Below are 19474 nucleotides of genomic sequence, written 5' to 3' on the forward strand. Positions count from 1 at the left end.
AGTATTGGGCCTCATCAGAAAGGTGCTTGATTGGAAGGTGTGAGTCATAAATGTGAATTCAGGGAGGCCACATTCAAGAAAATGAAAAATAATAACGACTTTTCTTTGATTAGGTTGTTCATGAGTTCGCATATAGAAATTTTCAATTAGCTGTGTGCCTTGGGAATGGAATATACTGATTAATGAAAGAAACAGTAATTAACAAAACAAAAAATTAAACATGGGACTGCTACTTGACCCAGTGATCCCACTTGTAGGAATACATCCTAAGAAACCCAAAACACCAATCAGAAAGAATATATGCACCCCTATGTTCATAGCAGTATTATTTACAATAGCTAAGGTCTGGAAACAGCCCAAGTGCCCATCAGCAGACGAGTGGATAAAAAAAGCTGGTACATTTACACCATGGAATACTACACAGCTGTAAAAAAGGATCTCTTACCCTTTGAGACACAATGGAGGGACCTGGAGAGTATTATGCCAAGTGAAATAAGCCAGTCAGAAAGTCAGGTACCACATGATCTTACTCATGTGGAATCTAAAATACTACGATGAACCAATGAGCAAAATAGATCCAGAGACATAGCAGCATGGAACAGAGTAATAAATCTCAGGGAAGGTGGGGATGGGTGGGAAGAGATTAACCAAATAACTTAGATGCATAAATGCATAACCCATGGACACAGTAGTGTGTGGTGAAGGCCTGGGGCAGGGCATGGGGGTGGAGTGGAGGGTGTCAATGGGGGAAAAAGGACATCTGTAATACTTTAACAATAAAGATAAATAAATTAAAAACCCTTTTGGGTTTAATTCTGACCACAAATCTCACGGAAATAAATGAGCCCACTTTCCCACCTTCATAAGCACAGCATTTCCAGAGTGTAGCCAGGGTTGTGGGTCTGGATGAGAAAACACCCACAGTGCGCATCCTTCACTTCACACGGGGCGCGGGGGGGGGGGGGGGGGGGAGGGAGGTGTTTTACACTTGGGGGGAGGGATTAGATAACCATCACCAGGCTAAGGCTGAGAGCAGGTTGCAGGCAGTGCACCCCGCTCGCTGTGGGTCTGGACTGTCAGCCTGCGATTCCAGGTGAGGAGCCCCCCTGCCCTGAAGTTTTCAGGAAATGGAACGTCTCCCCACTTCCCTTCAAGCTCCGAATGGCCTGTCGGGCACAGTCTTTGCTCAAAGTACCAGCCCACTCTTGCCTTTAGGCCAGACCCGCCCAGCACACATACTCGCACACATACACATGCACACGGACACGTGTGTGCACACCCCTCCTGAGGCTGCAGCTCACTGGTTGGAATAACTGATGTGGCCTGCCGGAAGCCAATTCCAGCATGTCATAATTACAAGAGTTTTATCAAACGGTTGATGAAACTTGGGGGCTCAACAAGGGCTGAGTCACATATGTAATCACCTGGTGGAATGGCTGAAAGGCACTTCCCCCAAACCTGAATAGGATGTTTGCTGCCAGACAGCTCAGGGCATCTCAGTCTACATGTTGTTGCCTCCTATTGGCCAAACACCTGAACAGCTGTAGGCTATTCCCCAATCTGACAATGCTTCTGTAAACCCTACCCTTTGAAGTTTATGTCTCCACCTTGCCTTAGGACAAATTGTGTTAATAAAAAGCAAGGGGTCCTGAGACAAGGAGAACTAAGAACTGAGAACTTTAGCTCCTTTAGCTGAAGCTCCTCTGACCCCTAATGCCTTTCAAAATTATCTTTCATCTCTGGACTCTTATTTAATCTACGCACAGCCTTTCTCCAGATTGCTGAACCCTTTGTAATGCTGGAACAAGAACCCTGGCATTAATGGTGGCCCATATGGGGACTTCCTGAACCCTTGCAACCCCAGCATGGCCTGAGGACCCTCCCCTCTCCACACCTCAGGGCGTGTCTGTGCCTCTTCCTCCAGGTGGACCGAGCCCAGGGAAGGGCCTGCCCCCACCTACAGCAGGCGGGAGGGCCACTGCCCTCGGGGACCCCTGTCACAGACAGTGCAGGCAGACCGCCAAGGAAGACCCAGGTACGCCAGGGCCCAGGAGAGCCAACGGCACTTCGTTGCAGGTGAGCTTCACTGCAGGTGACTTCTTTTGGAGAGGGGACTAAAAGGTTTCAAATCATTTTGGCAAACCTAAGGCTCATGAATTTTATTAAATACAGCGAATAATAAAAGCATCTGTTCGGATCCCAAGTGGGTCTAGAATGCTGAAAGGAAGCTGGGGGGGGAGGGGCAAGGAGGGAGGCGAGGTGGGCACAGCCAGAGCCATGAGGGCGGCTGGTGAGGCTTAGATTTTAGGAGGAAAAGCAACATCCAGGGCTTTCTGAGTCCACCTGGCTGTGACCTTGACGCATCTGTCGTCACCCTTGTTGACCGCGAGACATCACTGCTCAGAGCTCAGACTCCTGCCCAGATGCCAGCAAAAGCACGGGCTCCTGACGGTGAGTTATGGTGTGTTTCCTGCCTGCACACTCAGGCCTGAGGACCAGCTGAGCACCCCCACGCCCACCGTGCCCCCACACCCCCAACGCCGGAGGGGTTGCTCCTAGCTAAGTCACAGAAGCCCCAAAGTCAGTGGTCTAGAAAGAACGAGACGCAGGCTGGAAGTCAAAGCAAAGATTTATCCTTGCATCGGAATGTTTCCCACCTGGCAATTTGCAGGTACAGAGAAGTCAGCAACATTCAGTGGCATCAAAACCAGAACAAGATCAAATGAGAAACGTAATAAAAGGAAGCAAGGTGGCTGACACCGGAGTACATACATAGGAAGATTGCACATGAATGGAACACGACGTAGTTACACAGAAGTATCAGTAACCAGACATTAAAAAAATAACGTGGGCACGTCTCCGAGTGCTGAGACGGATGCCAGGCTCATTGTAAAAGTTTTTAAAAACACGTAAAAAATACCCCTTGGAACCCCGGCGGTCTGCATCCTTCATCAGCACACGGAGAGTACGGGAGTCACACGGTGACCACAGCGCACAGGTCAGAACCGGAGCCTCCGGTCGGATTTGGCATTTGAATTCAACTGCGCGCAGCACAGGAGAACGCGGGGACCAGGTCGGCGGCGCCCCTGTGGACGGGGCCTCCTGTGACTGAAGGAAAGGAGTTCCCGGGTGGCCGCACAGACAGGCGGCGAGTCCCGAGGGCTCCCCCAGACCACTGCACGGGGCCAGCTGGCTGCATTACAGGGCCCCCCTGGAAGGCAGGTGCGGGCTGCCCCCCGCTGGGAGGGGCCTGTGCCCAAGGGACAGTGGCTTCTGCTTTGTTTCTGGGACTGAGAGGACCAAGCGGGGTCCCGGACACCTGCGGGGCACACCGGGATGGCGCACCCATGGGGCACTTTCCCGAGGGCGCCCTGAGGGGGTCTCCGTCTCCTCGCAGGAGGTGCCCGGGAGCCCACTGAGGGGCGTGGAGGATGCTGAGGGAGGCTCCTCGATTTGGACCCAAATCCGCGCCCTCCCACGAGGGCCCCTCAAATACATGACCAGCAGCGGCATCACAGGCAGCCGGTGCCGAGCGAAAGCCGCTGCCTCTTCCCTTCGGCCAAAGGGAGGCTCTGGGCTCGGGATTTACAATGAAGACCCACGGGCCAACCGGCCTGCCTGGCAGAGCTCCCTGCGTCTCCCTCCGGGGCCCAAGTGCGGGTCCTGGGACCGAGAGGGAGGACGGCGGGCGGCATCAGTGTGGTGTGCACAGCCAGGGCTGTGGCCGGCGGCGGCACGGCAGCCCTCACCCAGTTGTGCTTTTGTCTTCCCAGCGGGGCACCTGCGCTGCCCTTGGTGGGGTTCAGGGGAGAGGCAGGAACCTGGCCACCTGTGGGCCTGTGCTTAGAACCCAGCCCCGCCTGGGTAGGGCCCGCTCACTGGCATGGACACAGCGGTGGGCCTGTGCTTAGGACCCGGCCCCGCCTGGGTCCGGCCCGCTCACTGGCATGGACACAGCTGTGGGCCTGTGCTTAGGACCCAGCCCCCCTGGGTCCGGCCTGCTCACTGGCATGGACACAGCTGTGGGCCTGTGCTTAGGACCCGGCCCCACCTGGGTCCGGCCCGCTCACTGGCATGGACACAGCGGTGGGCCTGTGCTTAGAACCCGGCCCCCCTGGGTCCGGCCCGCTCACTGGCATGGACACAGCTGTGGGCCTGTGCTTAGGACCCAGCCCCCCTGGGTCCGGCCCGCTCACTGGCATGGACACAGCTGTGGGCCTGTGCTTAGAACCCGGCCCCCCTGGGTCCGGCCCGCTCACTGGCATGGACACAGCGGTGGGCCTGTGCTTAGGACCCGGCCCCCCTGGGTCCGGCCCGCTCACTGGCATGGACACAGCTGTGGGCCTGTGCTTAGAACCCGGCCCCCCTGGGTCCGGCCCGCTCACTGGCATGGACACAGCTGTGGGCCTGTGCTTAGGACCCGGCCCCGCCTGGGTCCGGCCTGCTCACGGGCATGGACACAGCTGTGGGCCTGTGCTTAGGACCCAGCCCCCCTGGGTCCGGCCCGCTCACTGGCATGGACACAGCTGTGGGCCTGTGCTTAGGACCCGGCCCCGCCTGGGTAGGGCCCGCTCACTGGCATGGACACAGCTGTGGGCCTGTGCTTAGAACCCAGCCCCCCTGGGTCCGGCCCGCTCACTGGCATGGACACAGCTGTGGGCCTGTGCTTAGAACTCGGCCCCCCTGGGTCCGGCCCGCTCACTGGCATGGACACAGCTGTGGGCCTGCCCTCAGAACCCGGCTCGCCCCGGGTGCACCGTGCTCAGGCAATGAACACAGGAGAAAGTGCAATCCGCCTGCAGGGGGAATGTCACACGAGGCGTTATGTCTTTTAAAAAGCAGCAGGTGTACCACAAACGCACAGGTGAGCTGCTGTCAGCCAGCGAGACCAGGTGTGTGAGGTTGTGCTCACCTGCCAGGCACCGGCCGGCCACAGAAAGACCAGGGCTACCAAATTAAACTTGTCTGCGGTCACCCCTCCCACCCCCCCTTTTTTGTTAACCCCTTAAGCCAATCCTGTCCGGCAGGGGATCATGGTCATCCAGTGTCCAAGGTCTCCGTAGTATTTCCATCCAAAAATAAGCTAGCCTTTCTTTTCTCTAATTAAACACTGCGGAGCGGGGCGTTTAAAAAACGGTATAAATCTAGATTTTAGGGTTTCTCTTCTTACAAACGGTCTTCGTTTTTACAAGGGGTTCTCACGTACCGAAACGCTTCTCGGGAAGTTTACAGCATCGTTACCTGCGCTCCTCCTGCTCTTCCTACCGAGCGCGGGCTCCCGGCTCCCGTGGGCGCCGGGCGTGGGGCTGGGCCTGAACTTTGGGGGTGGGACGGGGTTTGAGGTGGGGCCCCGGGGAGACCTCCCGCCCACGCTGGCAGCTGCGGCCAATGGGACCAGCGCGAGAAACGCATTCACCTGCGTCCCACACGCGGAGGGCCGGGCGGCAGGGGGCGCTGTGGGAGCGCAGCTGGGAAGGCTGCTTTGGCTGCATCCAAAGCCGTGGGCGCACCGGACCGACCACCTGGGTCTCCTCCTGTCACCTGTCCCCGGAGGCCCGGACACAGCCCGGGACACACGCATGTGGAGGTCTCACTGCTCCGTCACTAACCTCAGCCCCGGACTCAGGCTGCACAGCCTCCTCGGACCTTTAGATTGTCAGAGGGAAACCACGTGGGCTGGGACCCAGGACTTGACAAAACACACGCTCTATCGCGTCGCTTCGGGAGCAGTTTGCCTTCCAAAAAGCTGCGGCTCAGGGCTGTCAGACGAGCGTGAAGAAAGCGAATTTCCAACTGATGTCTGAGCCCCCGGCCGTTTCCTCCTCAACGCTGCGTTTGGCATTTTGTACACTTGGCCTATGACGATGTATAACATTTAGAGGTGCTGAATGTGAGAGATTAAATGATATGAATCTAGTGAGAAATTAAAATATTTACTGATATTAGCGAAATATATACTTTATGGGAAATTATCTGACCTTAATACATTATTCCAGTTTTTAAAAGGGGGCCTTTTTAAGACATCATAACTTTACAGCAGGCGGCCTTTAAAGCATAACAGGATATATATACAAAGACATTAGAAAGGATATTAATGTCAACTACGAAATAAATTAACATGATTTTTTTTTTACAAAATAGACTGACCATTAAATTAAAAAATATTTTAAGGCAGGAATTCTCATTTGAAATTAGCATAATCAGAAAATATATCAATAAAATCTTGTACCACTTTGTAGCAGAATTCATACTGTTCCTGAAAAAGAAAACCAAAAATACATTAAAATGATATTTTTTAAAAAAAAACACTGGAATAATTAGCAGAAGCATTCAGAAAGAAGACACGCGACAGCCTGTGTGGAAATACTGCAGACCCTCATGCACACCAGCTCCCGGCACGCAATTCCGTTTTCAGAGCACGAGGGTCCCCGGTGAGTCCGTTTCCCCACACAGAAAGGTCCACGAGCTCCCGGACCCGGCGCCTGCTCACCTGGGTCTGCACCATGTGCGGCCGCTGCAGGCGGAGGCTCTTCACCGCCTGGAACACGTCCAGCAGCCCCTCCGCCTTCACGCGCTCCAGGATGTTGCTGAGGGCGATGAACGTACCGGTGCGCCCCGCGCCCGCGCTGCGGGGAGAGAGCGCTTCAGGCAGGGCCACGCCCGCCTGGGGGTGGGAAGGGGGGAGCAATGGGACGGGGCCCACCCCACACATCGCTGCTGCAGCCCATGGTGGGGAGGATGGGAGTGTGACTTTAATATATTTTTCTTTATTTCAGAGAGGAAGGGGGAGAGAGAGAGAAACATCAGTGATGAGAGAATCATCCATGGGCTGCCTCCTGCACGCCCCCTACTGGATCGAGCCCGCAACCTGGGCATGTGCTCTTTTTTAAAAATATATATAATATTTTTTTCATATATATTTTATTGATTTGTTTTTTTAAAATATATATATATTTTTATTGATTTTTTACAGAGAGGAAGGGAGAGGGAGAGAGAGCCAGAAACATCGATGAGAGAGAAACACCGATCAGCTGCCTCCTGCACACCCCCCACCGGGGATGTGCCCGCAACCAAGGCACATGCCCTTGACCGGAATCGAACCTGGGACCCGAGTCTGCAGGCCGACGCTCCATCCACTGAGCCACACCGGTTAGGGCCTGGGCATGTGCTCTTGATGGGAATCGAACCTGGGACCCTTCAGTCTGCAGGCCGACGCTCCATCCAAACCGGCCAGGGCAGTGTGGCCTTCTAATGGCCATTGAGGTGCAGCTCAGCTTTTCGCCCAGAGGCAGCAGCTGGGCACTGGCACAACGCCCGCCTGTGACGGCGGACGGACACCCCCTGGGCGGGGTCAGGCCTGCCACGGCGTTTAAGCTGCTGTCACCATTGCCCGTCTTCCTGGGGAGCCCGCTGGTTCTCAGAGTGGGGTCCCGGGAACAGCAGCAGCGCCCTCCTGGGAACTTGTTAGCAATGCAAGGCCTCCCTGTTGAGGCCCCAGGAGGGGTAAGGTGGGCTGACCTGGGCCCCTACCCCCTGCAGGGTCCTGTCCCGCGCCTGCCCCGGGGGCCACGTCACCTGCGTAGCTCTGGTGCCCAACGTGTTCTAAACTCAGTCCGGGTTTCGGAGGCCACTCACGCAGGAACTCATTTCTAGTTTGTTCTAAGTGACCTCCACGGGCACCTGGGGCCCCCAAACAGGGGCGTGTGCTCCCCTGCGGCCAGGCCAGGAGTGCGCCCAGGCGCGTCCCAGGAGCAGAGCCCTCTGCGGTACTGGCCTCGGGGCACCGGCTCCCCTCCCAGCGCCCAAGGGAGAGGGCCCAGAGGCGAGCCAGCACCCCGACGCAGAGCGCCTTGAAGTTCAGGAGCGGGTCTCTCTGAGCTGTGCTTGGGGTTTCTGTGATGGCTGAAGAGGCGCACGAAATGTGTGTTTGAATCGGTTCCTGACCCCTCCCACGAAACGCATCCGCACGTCTGATCAGGGGGCATTTCTGTAAAGTGACGTGTGCGCGCGCAAGAGGAGGTGAGGGTGCAGCCCGGAGACCTTCCGCGCTGGGAGCCGGCGGTGCGGCGCGCGGCCAGCAGGGGGCGCTCACCTGCAGTGCACGGTGATGGGGTGGTTGCCCGTCTGCTGCTGCTGCTTCTGCACGGCCGCGATGAGGTCGATCATGCCCTTGCCCTCGGCCGGGATGCCCACCTCGGGCCAGCCGTGGAAGTGGAACTGGCGGACGGCGCGGGTCTGCTCCTCCTGGCGGGCCGGGGGCTGTGGGGAGGGCATCTCAGGGGTGCTGCCGGGGGGGAGGCCCCAGGCCACCTGCCCTCGGGCCGCAGGCACCACTGGCCGCCCTGAGGGTTCCGCGGGGCTGTGTCCACTGTGGTCGCCCTGGGGGCAGGCTGGTCGTGCTTCCTTCCGAGGGGGAAGCAGGATGTGCAGAGGCGTCTCCGGAGCCCCTGGCCGCTGTGCCTGAGAGGCCAGGCCAGCTGTGTCCCCGGAGCCCCTGGCCGCTGTGCCTGAGGCCAGGCCAGCTGTGTCCCCGGAGCCCCTGGCCGCTGTGCCTGAGGCCAGGCCAGCTGTGTCCCCGGAGCCCCTGGCCGCTGTGCCTGAGAGGCCAGGCCAGCTGTGTCCCCGGAGCCCCTGGCCGCTGTGCCTGAGGCCAGGCCAGCTCTCTCTGAGAAGCCGGGGCCCGAGGGACCGTCAGGGCTGGAGTGAGCAGTTTGTGGGTCTAGTTTCTGGGTGGTGACTGGGTGGAGGCAACCAGTCTCCCCGGGAGCCTTCTCTGCGGTGCTGACCACTTTGGGCTCGGAACCAAGTCCCACAGACGAGCCCTTCACGTATGACCGCCCCACAGAACTCCCCTCTTGGCCAGGAGCAGGGCAGGGACCCCGTGGGGACGGGCACGGTCAGGGGCTCTGAAAAGGCACCTGCAGGGAGCCCCGCAGGGCCTCTGTGGGTTCACCTGTCCCCTTTATCCCTCCTGCCCATCACCACCTTTCACCGGAGTGGGGGTGGGCAGGGGGCGCCCCGTCACCCTTGTCCCTCAGCAAGGAGGCAGGTGAGCTTGGCAGTCTGAATGTTATAGAGCGGCCCCTGCATAACCTGGCCCCGTTCATCACGGGACTCTGACCTCCACACGGGGCTCTGACCTCCACGCGGGGCTCTGACCTCCATGGGGGGCCCTGACCTCCACGGGGGCTCTGACCTCCACGGGGGGCTCCGGAAAGGGCAGGAGGAGCCTAGACGGGTGGAACCGGAGGGCCGGCTGCGTGCTGGGCGCCGCGCACAGGGCAGGGCCGCGGTACCTGGTTGCAGGTGACCAGGAAGTCTCGGACGCTGATGGCTTCGGAAAGGGTGTCGCTCTTGATCTCGATGGTTATGTCGCCGTGCGTCACGGAGCCCTCTGCCGGCCAGTACTGGTAGCACTTGTCCTGGGGGGGGAACAGAATGTAAGTCTCCTAATGAGCAGTTTGCTGCCAGCCGTTTCAACTACAGGATGCAGGACTGCTCTCCAGTGGTTCCACACAGTTTTCTGAATTTTTATAATGGTTTATTTGAGTAAGCAGAGGGTATGCCTGGAAACAAGATCACAACATACAGAGAAAAGTGTTTCCGTTTAACATGTTTTGTCGGGACAAGAAAATGACATGAATCCGAACGTGAATGCCCACCAATGCCCGCTGGGCAAGGGGACAGAACAGACGTGCGTACGTGGCACTCGGACACGGGACAGGAAGGAGAGGTTATTCGATATGTGGCGCTTGGAAAACTGGTTTTCCATGAAGCTGGGTTCCTGCTCACAGCCAGGAAGGGCTGCTGGGAACGCCAGCGCCATCGGCTGGAGTGGGCAGGGAACAGGTAACCCGCACGGCCTATGTGGCTGCCCTGAGCCTTCATGAAACAAACCAACAAAATGCGCCCCCCCCCCCCCCCCCCCCAGTGCTCCCGGCAGGAGAAGGGGCACGTGCCGTGCTGATGGCTGGCTGGTGAAGAGGAACAGAACGAAGGGATGATGAATGAAGCACAGCTTTAGGCGGCACAGAAAAATATCAAAGCATAATTCAGAGCAGAAACCGAAAGTCCCTGACGAACCTGTACTGAAACGATACCCTCTATCGACAGCAAGAAGCCAGCAAAACCGATCGGCAGTGTCTTTAGACGCACACACACACACACACACACACATACTTATGACAGTAAAGCTTTTTTTAAAGCAAAGAACACTTCCGCTGGATGGCTTTATAAAAAAGACAGCCGAAACCGGTTTGGCTCAGTGGATAAGCGTCGGCCTGCGGACTCAAGGGTCCCAGGTTGATTCCGGTCAAGGGCATGGGTTGTGGGCACATCCCCAGTGGGGGTGTGCAGGAGGCAGCTGATGGATGTTTCTCTCTCAACAATGTTTCTACCTCTATCCCTCTCTCTTCCTCTCTGTAAAATATCAATAAAATATATTTTTAAAAAAATAATAAAAAAATAACAAAGACAGACAATAATAAGTGTTGGCAAGGATGGGGGGACCTGGAACCCGCACCCGGCGGGCGGGGATGTAAAATGAGGCGGGCCCCAAAAGGGTAAGTCAGAGGAGCTGAATACAGAGTTAGGGTACGGCCCTGCTATCCCCCCTGACGCTCCTCGAGAGAAACGAGAACGGGCGCCAGGTGAAAACCTGGACCTGAATGCTCGGCACATGACTCAGGAGAGCCCAAGAGCGGAAGCAGCTCCATCGTCCATCGACTGAGGGACGGACACACCCAGGTGGTCCCGCCGCACAGTGAGCAGCACCTGCCAGCCAGAGGGACCAAGAGCTTCCCAGCCACCACGCGGCCGAACCTCGAAAGCACGATGCGACGGGAAGGAACGCAAGCAGGAGACACGCTGTGAGGTTCCATTCACGTGAAACGCCCAGAGCGGGCCAATCCAGAGAGTCAGAGAGTGGATCGGCGGTGGCAGGGGCCGCGGAGGGGGAGGGGCGGGGGTGATGGTTCATGGGTTCGGGGTTGCTTTCGGGGGTGACGAGAAGGATCGGGAATTAGTGGTGAGGCTGCACAAGTCTGTGCATAGGCTAAAGCCCACTGAACGGAGGCCTTTACAAGGACGAACTGTACGGTAGGTGAAGCGTGTCTCAATAAAACCGGTTTTTAAAGAGCAAAGAAATCGAAACCCAAATTCGGGGTAGTGGCTACACCTTGGGGGGACACCTGGGTAGACGCACGTTATTGGGAAAACTTTGGGTTTTCAGCTGGACGGTGGGTTCAGGAGTCCTTGTCATGTTATTAAATAAAGGCTAATCCGAGAAGGCCCCGATGGTCTCTGGGAAAACGAAACACAACCCGTTCACCTCGAGCAGGACAACGCCGAGTGGCGCCGGCATCAACACCTGCAGCTTTATGTCTTTTATTTTTTTTAATATATATTTCCGAGAGGAAGGGAGAAGGAGAGAGAATCATTGATCAGCTGCTCCTGCACGCCCCCTAGGGATCAAGCCCACAACCCAGGCCTGTGCCCTTAGCCAGAATCGAACCTGGGACCCTTCAGCCGCAGGCTGACGCTCTATCCACTGAGCCAAGCTGGCTAGGGCCAGCTTTATGTCTGGATAAAAGTGAATACATGCTTTTTCTCCAATAAGTTTTGAACAAATTTGTATTTTCTCCAATAAGTTGCAGTAAAATTTGTATTTGTGGCAGACAACAAACGGTGCAATTTCAAGGCAGGTTAAATAAAGTCTAAGAACGAAAGCTGATGGTGGTTATAGTTAGCCCCTCCCAAAAGGAAGAAAGGAAGGAAGAGGGAGGGAGGGACGGACGGACGGAGGGACGGAGGGAGGGTGGAATGAGACCTTTTGCAGCGCCAACCCCTCTCGGCAGCTGAGGCCGGACCTCCCCACCAGAGAGCCGGTGGGACATTTGCAATGAGGCGCCCGTCACCGGGGTGGGCAGGGCCGTGTGTGCGAGCCGCCTGGGGCCCGGGCGGGCAGCGCCTCACCTGCTCTCGCTCCTGCACCTCCGTCAGCATCACGATGGTGTGGCAGCGCCACTCCCACACCATCCTCCAGAAGTCCTCCACCGTGTGCGCCAGGGGCCCCTGCGTGGCCATGAAGTAGTCCTTCTGCCGGTAGCCCTGCCGGGGAGCAGAGGGGACGTTACGGCTGACTTCCTCCCTCGGCTCCATCCGGACCAGCCGGGACTCCGCACAGCGGGGGCCGGACGAGGGAGAGCATCCCGGCTCCCAGGACCAGGACCCGGGCCGGCCCCAGGGCGGGCCGCCCCTCCTGGCTCTACGGGAAGGGCCGACAGCAGTAAGAGCTGGCGAGGGTGGGAGAACCTGGAGCCCTGGCACACGGCTGGCGGGAATGGAAAACCAGGCAGCTGAATGGCGCCGTGCCCTGCCCCGCGCCTGCGGCCCCCTGGGGGAGCACTGGGGGAGCTCCTGGGGGAGCACTGGGGGGGCACCTGGGGGAGCACTGAGGGAGCACCGGGGGAGCTCCTGGGGGAGCACCTGGGGGAGCACCTGGGGGAGCACTGGGGGAGCTCCTGGGGGAGCACCTGGGGGAGCACTGGGGGAGCTCCTGGGGGAGCACTGGGGGAGCACTGGGGGAGCACCTGGGGGAGCACCTGGGGGAGCACTGGGGGAGCTCCTGGGGGAGCACCTGGGGGAGCACTGGGGGAGCTCCTGGGGGAGCACTGGGGGAGCACTAGGGGAGCTCCTGGGGGAGCACCTGGGGGAGCACTGGGGGAGCTCCTGGGGGAGCACCGGGGGAGCATCTGGGGGAGCACCTGGGGGAGCACTGGGGGAGCTCCTGGGGGAGCACCGGGGGAGCATCTGGGGGAGCACCTGGGGGAGCTCCTGGGGGAGCACCTGGGGGAGCACTGGGGGAGCTCCTGGGGGAGCACTGGGGGAGCACTGGGGGAGCACTGGGGGAGCTCCTGGGGGAGCACCGGGGGAGCTCCTGGGGGAGCACTGGGGGAGCACCGGGGGAGCATCTGGGGGAGCACTGGGGGAGCACTGGGGGAGCTCCTGGGGGAGCACCGGGGGAGCATCTGGGGGAGCACCTGGGGGAGCACTGGGGGAGCACCGGGGGAGCTCCTGGGGGAGCACCTGGGGGAGCACTGGGGGAGCACCGGGGGAGCATCTGGGGGAGCACCTGGGGGAGCACTGGGGGAGCACTGGGGGAGCTCCTGGGGGAGCACCGGGGGAGCTCCTGGGGGAGCACTGGGGGAGCACCGGGGGAGCATCTGGGGGAGCACCTGGGGGAGCACCGTGGGAGCACCTGGGGGAGCACTGGGGGAGCACTGGGGGAGCACCGGGGGAGCTCCTGGGGGAGCACCTGGGGGAGCACCTGGGGGAGCACTGGGGGAGCTCCTGGGGGAGCACCTGGGGGAGCACTGGGGGAGCACTGGGGGAGCTCCTGGGGGAGCACCGGGGGAGCATCTGGGGGAGCACCTGGGGGAGCACTGGGGGAGCACCGGGGGAGCTCCTGGGGGAGCACTGGGGGAGCACTGGGGGAGCTCCTGGGGGAGCACTGGGGGAGCACTGGGGGAGCTCCTGGGGGAGCACCGGGGGAGCATCTGGGGGAGCACCTGGGGGAGCACTGGGGGAGCACCGGGGGAGCTCCTGGGGGAGCACCTGGGGGAGCACTGGGGGAGCACCGGGGGAGCATCTGGGGGAGCACCTGGGGGAGCACTGGGGGAGCTCCTGGGGGAGCACTGGGGGAGCACCGGGGGAGCATCTGGGGGAGCACCTGGGGGAGCACTGGGGGAGCACCTGGGGGAGCACCGGGGGGAGCACCGGGGGGAGCACCGGGGGGAGCATTGGGGGAGCTCCTGGGGGAGCACTGGGGGAGCACTGGGGGAGCACTGGGGGAGCTCCTGGGGGAGCACCGGGGGAGCATCTGGTGGAGCACCTGGGGGAGCTCCTGGGGGAGCACCTGGGGGAGCACTGGGGGAGCTCCTGGGGGAGCACTGGGGGAGCACTGGGGGAGCACTGGGGGAGCTCCTGGGGGAGCACCGGGGGAGCTCCTGGGGGAGCACTGGGGGAGCACCGGGGGAGCATCTGGGGGAGCACCTGGGGGAGCACTGGGGGAGCACTGGGGGAGCTCCTGGGGGAGCACTGGGGGAGCACTGGGGGAGCTCCTGGGGGAGCACTGGGGGAGCTCCTGGGGGAGCTCCTGGGGGAGCACTGGGGGAGCACTGGGGGAGCTCCTGGGGGAGCACCGGGGGAGCATCTGGGGGAGCACCTGGGGGAGCACTGGGGGAGCACCGGGGGAGCTCCTGGGGGAGCACCTGGGGGAGCACTGGGGGAGCACCGGGGGAGCATCTGGGGGAGCACCTGGGGGAGCACTGGGGGAGCACTGGGGGAGCTCCTGGGGGAGCACCGGGGGAGCTCCTGGGGGAGCACTGGGGGAGCACCGGGGGAGCATCTGGGGGAGCACCTGGGGGAGCACTGGGGGAGCACCTGGGGGAGCACCGGGGGGAGCACCGGGGGGAGCACCGGGGGGAGCATTGGGGGAGCTCCTGGGGGAGCACTGGGGGAGCACCGTGGGAGAACCTGGGGGAGCACTGGGGGAGCACCGGGGGGAGCACCGGGGGAGCACCTGGGGGAGCACTGGGGGAGCACCTGGGGGAGCACTGGGGGAGCATTGGGGGAGCTCCTGGGGGAGCACTGGGGGAGCACCGTGGGAGAACCTGGGGGAGCACTGGGGGAGCTCCTGGGGGAGCACTGGGGGGGCACCTGGGGGAGCACTGAGGGAGCACTGTGGGCTTTTACTCTGCGTGGCCGGGGTTCCGGTTAAGTTGGCACCGCGGTTGTGCAAAGAGCCCGGGGGCAGAGTCAGAGGAAGTGGCTCACATCCCGGTTCCTCCCTCGGGGCCCCGGGGCCTTTGGCACAGTTTTCCCTTCTGCCAGCAGACATCCTAGCCCCGAGGTCGGCAAACTGCGGCTCGCGAGCCACATGCGGCTCTTTGGCCCCTTGAGTGTGGCTCTCCCACAAAACACCACGTGCGGGCGCGCACGTACAGTGCGACTGACACTTCGTGGCCCCTGCGCGGAAGTCGGTTTTCGGCCTGGGCGAGTCTGTTTTGCAGAAGTGGCGTTAGAACACTCAAGGGGCCAAAGAGCCGCATGTGGCTCGCGAGCCGCGGTTTGCCGACCACTGTCCTAGCCAGACCGGGCCCGAGCTTCCCGCCCAGCACTGTCCCGCGCGAACGTGTCCTAGAAACGGCAGGAGAGAGCCCGGAGGCACCAGGACAGCCGGCGGGGACAGAGGCGGGAAAGGAAAACCGGTTCACATTGACGGCGGAACAATCGATGGGGCCGCGTGGCCATCGCCTCTCTTCCTTGCGCTCATCATTCATTTTTTCTAACGAGGAATTCCCATGAGAGGCTTGGATTTGGGGGGGGCAGGCCCAGCCTTCCGATGGTGACGGCGACTCCTCTTGGGACTGAGAGGGGTCTCCCCCCACAGCACAGCCAGGGCCGCACTCACGTCGATGAAGGACGCGTTGATGTAGTCCGTGTGCTCCTGGCCCCGCTTCATGGACAGGATCACGCGGTTGAAGTCATCTGCAGGCGGCAAGTCCTCTGGTGAGGGGACCCGTCCCGCCCGCCCTCCAGCCCCCACAGCAAGGCCGGCCCTCGGGGGGTTGACCTTATAGAACAGGCGGATGAACGGCCCGGGAGGGGGTGCCGTCAGGAAAGGAACCCAGCGACGGGTTTCGTTTGTCATGAACTGAGACCATCCCTGTCAACATAGGAGTGTGACAAGCACTGCATCTTAGGGGCGAAAGGGGTGTGGGCGGGGGCAGCCCAGAGGAGCCGGCGTCTGAGGCCGGGAAAGGAGCCCGGACAGCCGCCACGCACTCCCTGTGCAGTGTGGCCCCAGCGAGTCTGCCTGCGCCTTGCCGGTGCCCGGCAGCGGGTCCTCCGGGAGGGGTCTGAAGGACACTCCCTCTGCTCCAGGCGGCCCGGCCTCCAGGTCCCTCCGATCACGGAGGCCCGTTCCTCGGCCCGCCCTCACCCAAGACCCGGCAGGCCAACGCCTGGCCCTTTTCCGGGAAGGTCTCCGCTGAGCTCCTCAGGTCTGCTGCCTGGCCTGGGGGGCCAGCGCTCCTGCTCTGGGGAATGGGGTGCCCGGCCTCGCCCAGGCTGCGGGGAGACTCATGGAATGCAGAACCGGGAGGCGCTGAGTCATGCTCCTCCGCTGCTGGGAAGTCCCCCCCCCAGCCCCGCCGCCGCCCCAGCTCTGCACCCACGTCTGCCCCCCAACCCCCAACACACTGGCCTGTCAGTGGGCGTTCTCTCCTGGTGGGGGCGGGGGAGCCCGGGGCCCAGAGGGGGCCTTGCCCTGGGCCCTGGGTGACAGAGGTGGGTGGTCGTGAGCCCTCGGGGCCTGAAGCCTCAGGGACCGCCCGCCCCGCCCCCCCCCGCCCACCGCGCCCCGGGGAGCCGGCTGCGTACACGGGATGATCTGGATGACCCGGGCCTTCTTCATGTTTGCCGGCAGGTTGCCTGTCCGCATGTTCTCCTTCATGATCCGGACATTCGTCAGTTTCTGCCGTCAAAGGACCCAGCCACGGTTACACACGCACGCTCCTGGCCCACCTCAGCTTCCTGACCCTGGGCACCAGGGCCCCCCTCCATCTCCAGACCCCTCGGGGCCTCGGGCAGTTAATGTATGCGGGACACTCTCCCTGCCCGCCACCCCCGGCCGCTGCCCCGCTCCGAGAGCCCCCCATCCGTCCTCCCAGGGAGTCACGGAGGGCCAGCCCTCCCTCCCCTCCCCCCTCGCCGTCTCTGGGGTCATCGGGGAGGCAGCTTCCTGTACGCCGCCCCCTCCTTGGAGCCGGGCGCTCACCCTGAACTCCTCCTCCAGCCCGATCTTGTCGAAGTGCGTGGCGGTGCCCTGCAGCGTCTGCAGGTGCTTCTCCAGGGAGGCCACGTCCAGCTCGGTGTCGCCGTAGAGGTAGAACTCCAGCAGGGCCTGGTAGATGAACGTGTACTGCACCTGCGGACGCAACGGGCACGGCCTGGAGTCCCGCAGCCCCGCCCCAGCGAGGGGCGCAGCCGCTCCGGGCACGGGAGGAGGTTGGACACAAGTGCGGTTAATGGCTGTTGAGAGTGACACTTATGGCCTTGAGTAAAGATCCCATTACTGCGCACGGTCCCCCACGCCCCTACGGGGCTGTAGAGGTGGCTGGGTGGCTTTGTAGAGCTCAGACCCGGATCTGGGGCAGGGGAGAGGGGAGAGGGCGGGGCCGGGGCAGGCGGGACTCACGTCTGTCTGCACCATCTGAGGGCGCTGATTGCGGATTCTCGCCACGAACTCGAAGACGTCCACCTTCTGCTCCGCGTACATCATGTCCATCATGGCATCGATGACGATGAAGGTGCCCGTCCGGCCCACGCCCGCGCTGCGGGGACAGAGGGAGATGCCGCACCGTGAGCCACACCCCCCCAAGCAAACGACAGGGCCTCAGAGGGACACGCCCGCCCTTCCCGCCGCCCTTCCTGGGGAGGCTGGCCCCTCATCCCTTCACCCAGCCTCTTTGGGTCACAGAAGAGCAAGTCTATGGCGGGGCCACCAGAGGGCGCCGTAACCCTAGTAAAAATCATCTAGAAACTCCACAGGCTTATCAGAAAGAGCTGCTGTGGGCGGCCTGCCGGAGGCTGTTCAGATACATTTTCCTGTCACCAAGTGCTGTCTTCTCGTCACACCTGGTGTAACTGGCTTTTTAAAAACTGTAACACCATGCCCGGCCGGCGAGGCTCAGTGGCTGAGCCTCGACCTATGAACCAGGAGGTCACGGTTCGATTCCCAGTCACGGTTCGATTCCCAGTCAGAGCCCGGGTTGCGGGCTCCATCCATCCCCACTCCCACTATCAACGCTGGCCTCTCGGCTTGTCTGTGGTAGATGAGTGGTAGATGGGGTCCCCCTCACGTGCCACGGGAGTCAGGGCTGTGCTACCACGGGATGCACGGGGTGGGGGTCCCTGGGCTGCTGCCCTGTGACTGTGCTGGTATTCACACCGCCCGCCAGGCCCTGTGCCCCCCCATACCGGTGCTCGCTGGCTGAGTCCCCCCACGAGCCGCCCCGGGTCCCGACGCACCTGCAGTGCACCACGATGGGCCCCGCGTGCGCGGGGTTGAGCGTCTTCACCTTCTTCAGGAACTTGAGCATCCCGATGGGGGTGAAGGGCACCCCGAAGTCGGGCCAGCTGGTGAAGTGCAGTTGGCACAGGAGCCGGGGGGCCCTGCAGCCATCGGGGAGCTGCTGTGGGGACAGGGGGACGTGTGTGGGACAGCCACCCCCCACCCCTGGAGTTGGTCCAGGACTCAGGGACCCCGAGGCCAGCAGGGGGCGCCCTCTGCCTGGGGCCTGGGTAAGTGCCCACAGCGCAGCCCTCCGCTCCCCAGGGCCTTCTGGGGAGACAATGATGCTGTGGGCCTGGGAGGAGGCGCCCCGCTGCTCAGCCTCTCCCACGGATGCTGTTACCCAGGGCCTAGGAGCTTGCCCGGACCACAGTGTGTGTGCACGTGTATCTGTGTATATGTAGTGAGTGTGTCTGGGTGTGTGTGTATCTGTGTGTGTGTGTCTGGGAGGGGTGTAAGGGGACAAAGCCCACCTTCCCTTTCTGTGCTGTGGCTCCTAGAAGCTCAGACGTCTATGCTGTGACCTAAGTGTGTGCACCACCCACCCACCGTCCATTCCTGGTACCCGGCCTGTGCTCACGGCTCTGACTGTTTCATCTGCCCTGACACACACAGGCGTCTCTGCTGAGACGCCGTAAACCTGTCAGGGGACAGCTCGTAGGGACTAAGTGTGGAGGCTAATGAGGAAGTTCCAGCTGTAATTCTGAAACGTTAGAAACTCCCGCTGCGGGTCCCAGTGAGTGAAAGGCACTGTTACCAAGGGAATCCCCACGCACCCGCCTCCGCCGGACTCACTTCCTCCGCCCGGAGCGGCCCTGGGAGCCGGGAGCGCCCAGCACTAAGTGGTCCTGGTCCTTGGCCCTCCGCTGTGGACTCTCATCTCAGCCCGCTGACCCCCATCTGTCCCTGTCCTGTCCCCCCTATCCTGTCCCCACCTGGCAAGTCCTCGGGCCTCAGACCCACTCAGCAAGCGCCACTGCAATGCTAGTGAATGGGAGGCCGAGCTGGGGGCGGGGCCATAGCTGGGGGCGGGGCCATAGCTGGGGTGGGGCAGAGTTGGGGGCGGGGCCAGAGCTGGGGGGTGGAGGCAGAGCTGGGGGCGGGGGCGGGGGCGGAGCTGGGGGCGGGGATAGAGCTGGGGGCGGGGACAAAGCTGGGGGCCGGGGCCGAGCTGGGGGCGGGGACAGAGCTGAGGGCGGTGCCAGAGCTGGGGGCGGGGAAGTGCTGGGGGCGGGGGCAGAGCTGGGGGGCGGGGCCGAGCTGAGGGTGTGGGCAGGGGCAGAGCTGGGGGCGGGGCAGAGCTGAGTGTGTGTGCAGAGCTGGGGGCGGGGTCAGAGC

At 61.6% G+C, this 19474-nt stretch overlaps 1 protein-coding gene across 3 annotated transcripts in view; it reads right to left on the reverse strand.

Moving 5' to 3' along the window:
• Window positions 1-5912: 5912 nt before the first annotated feature.
• PTPRE (protein tyrosine phosphatase receptor type E) overlaps window positions 5913-19474 on the reverse strand; it is a 67247-nt gene continuing 53685 nt past the window's right edge. For 2 of the 3 annotated variants that reach the window (XM_054728677.1, XM_054728675.1), the window contains 10 exons: window positions 18094-18257; window positions 17261-17396; window positions 16841-16990; window positions 16444-16537; window positions 15473-15549; window positions 11974-12108; window positions 9297-9422; window positions 8093-8259; window positions 6491-6626; window positions 5913-6256 (listed from right to left, as the gene is read on the reverse strand). In XM_054728677.1, the coding sequence (XP_054584652.1) occupies window positions 6182-6256; window positions 6491-6626; window positions 8093-8259; window positions 9297-9422; window positions 11974-12108; window positions 15473-15549; window positions 16444-16537; window positions 16841-16990; window positions 17261-17396; window positions 18094-18257 (1260 nt within the window). In that variant the 3' untranslated portion in view covers window positions 5913-6181. The remainder of the gene's footprint in view (window positions 6257-6490; window positions 6627-8092; window positions 8260-9296; window positions 9423-11973; window positions 12109-15472; window positions 15550-16443; window positions 16538-16840; window positions 16991-17260; window positions 17397-18093; window positions 18258-19474) is intronic. The other variant, XM_054728676.1, reaches the window with a different exon arrangement.

The sequence above is a fragment of the Eptesicus fuscus genome, chromosome 17 (genome assembly GCF_027574615.1).
Source record: "Eptesicus fuscus isolate TK198812 chromosome 17, DD_ASM_mEF_20220401, whole genome shotgun sequence".
Lineage (NCBI taxonomy): Eukaryota > Metazoa > Chordata > Mammalia > Chiroptera > Vespertilionidae > Eptesicus > Eptesicus fuscus.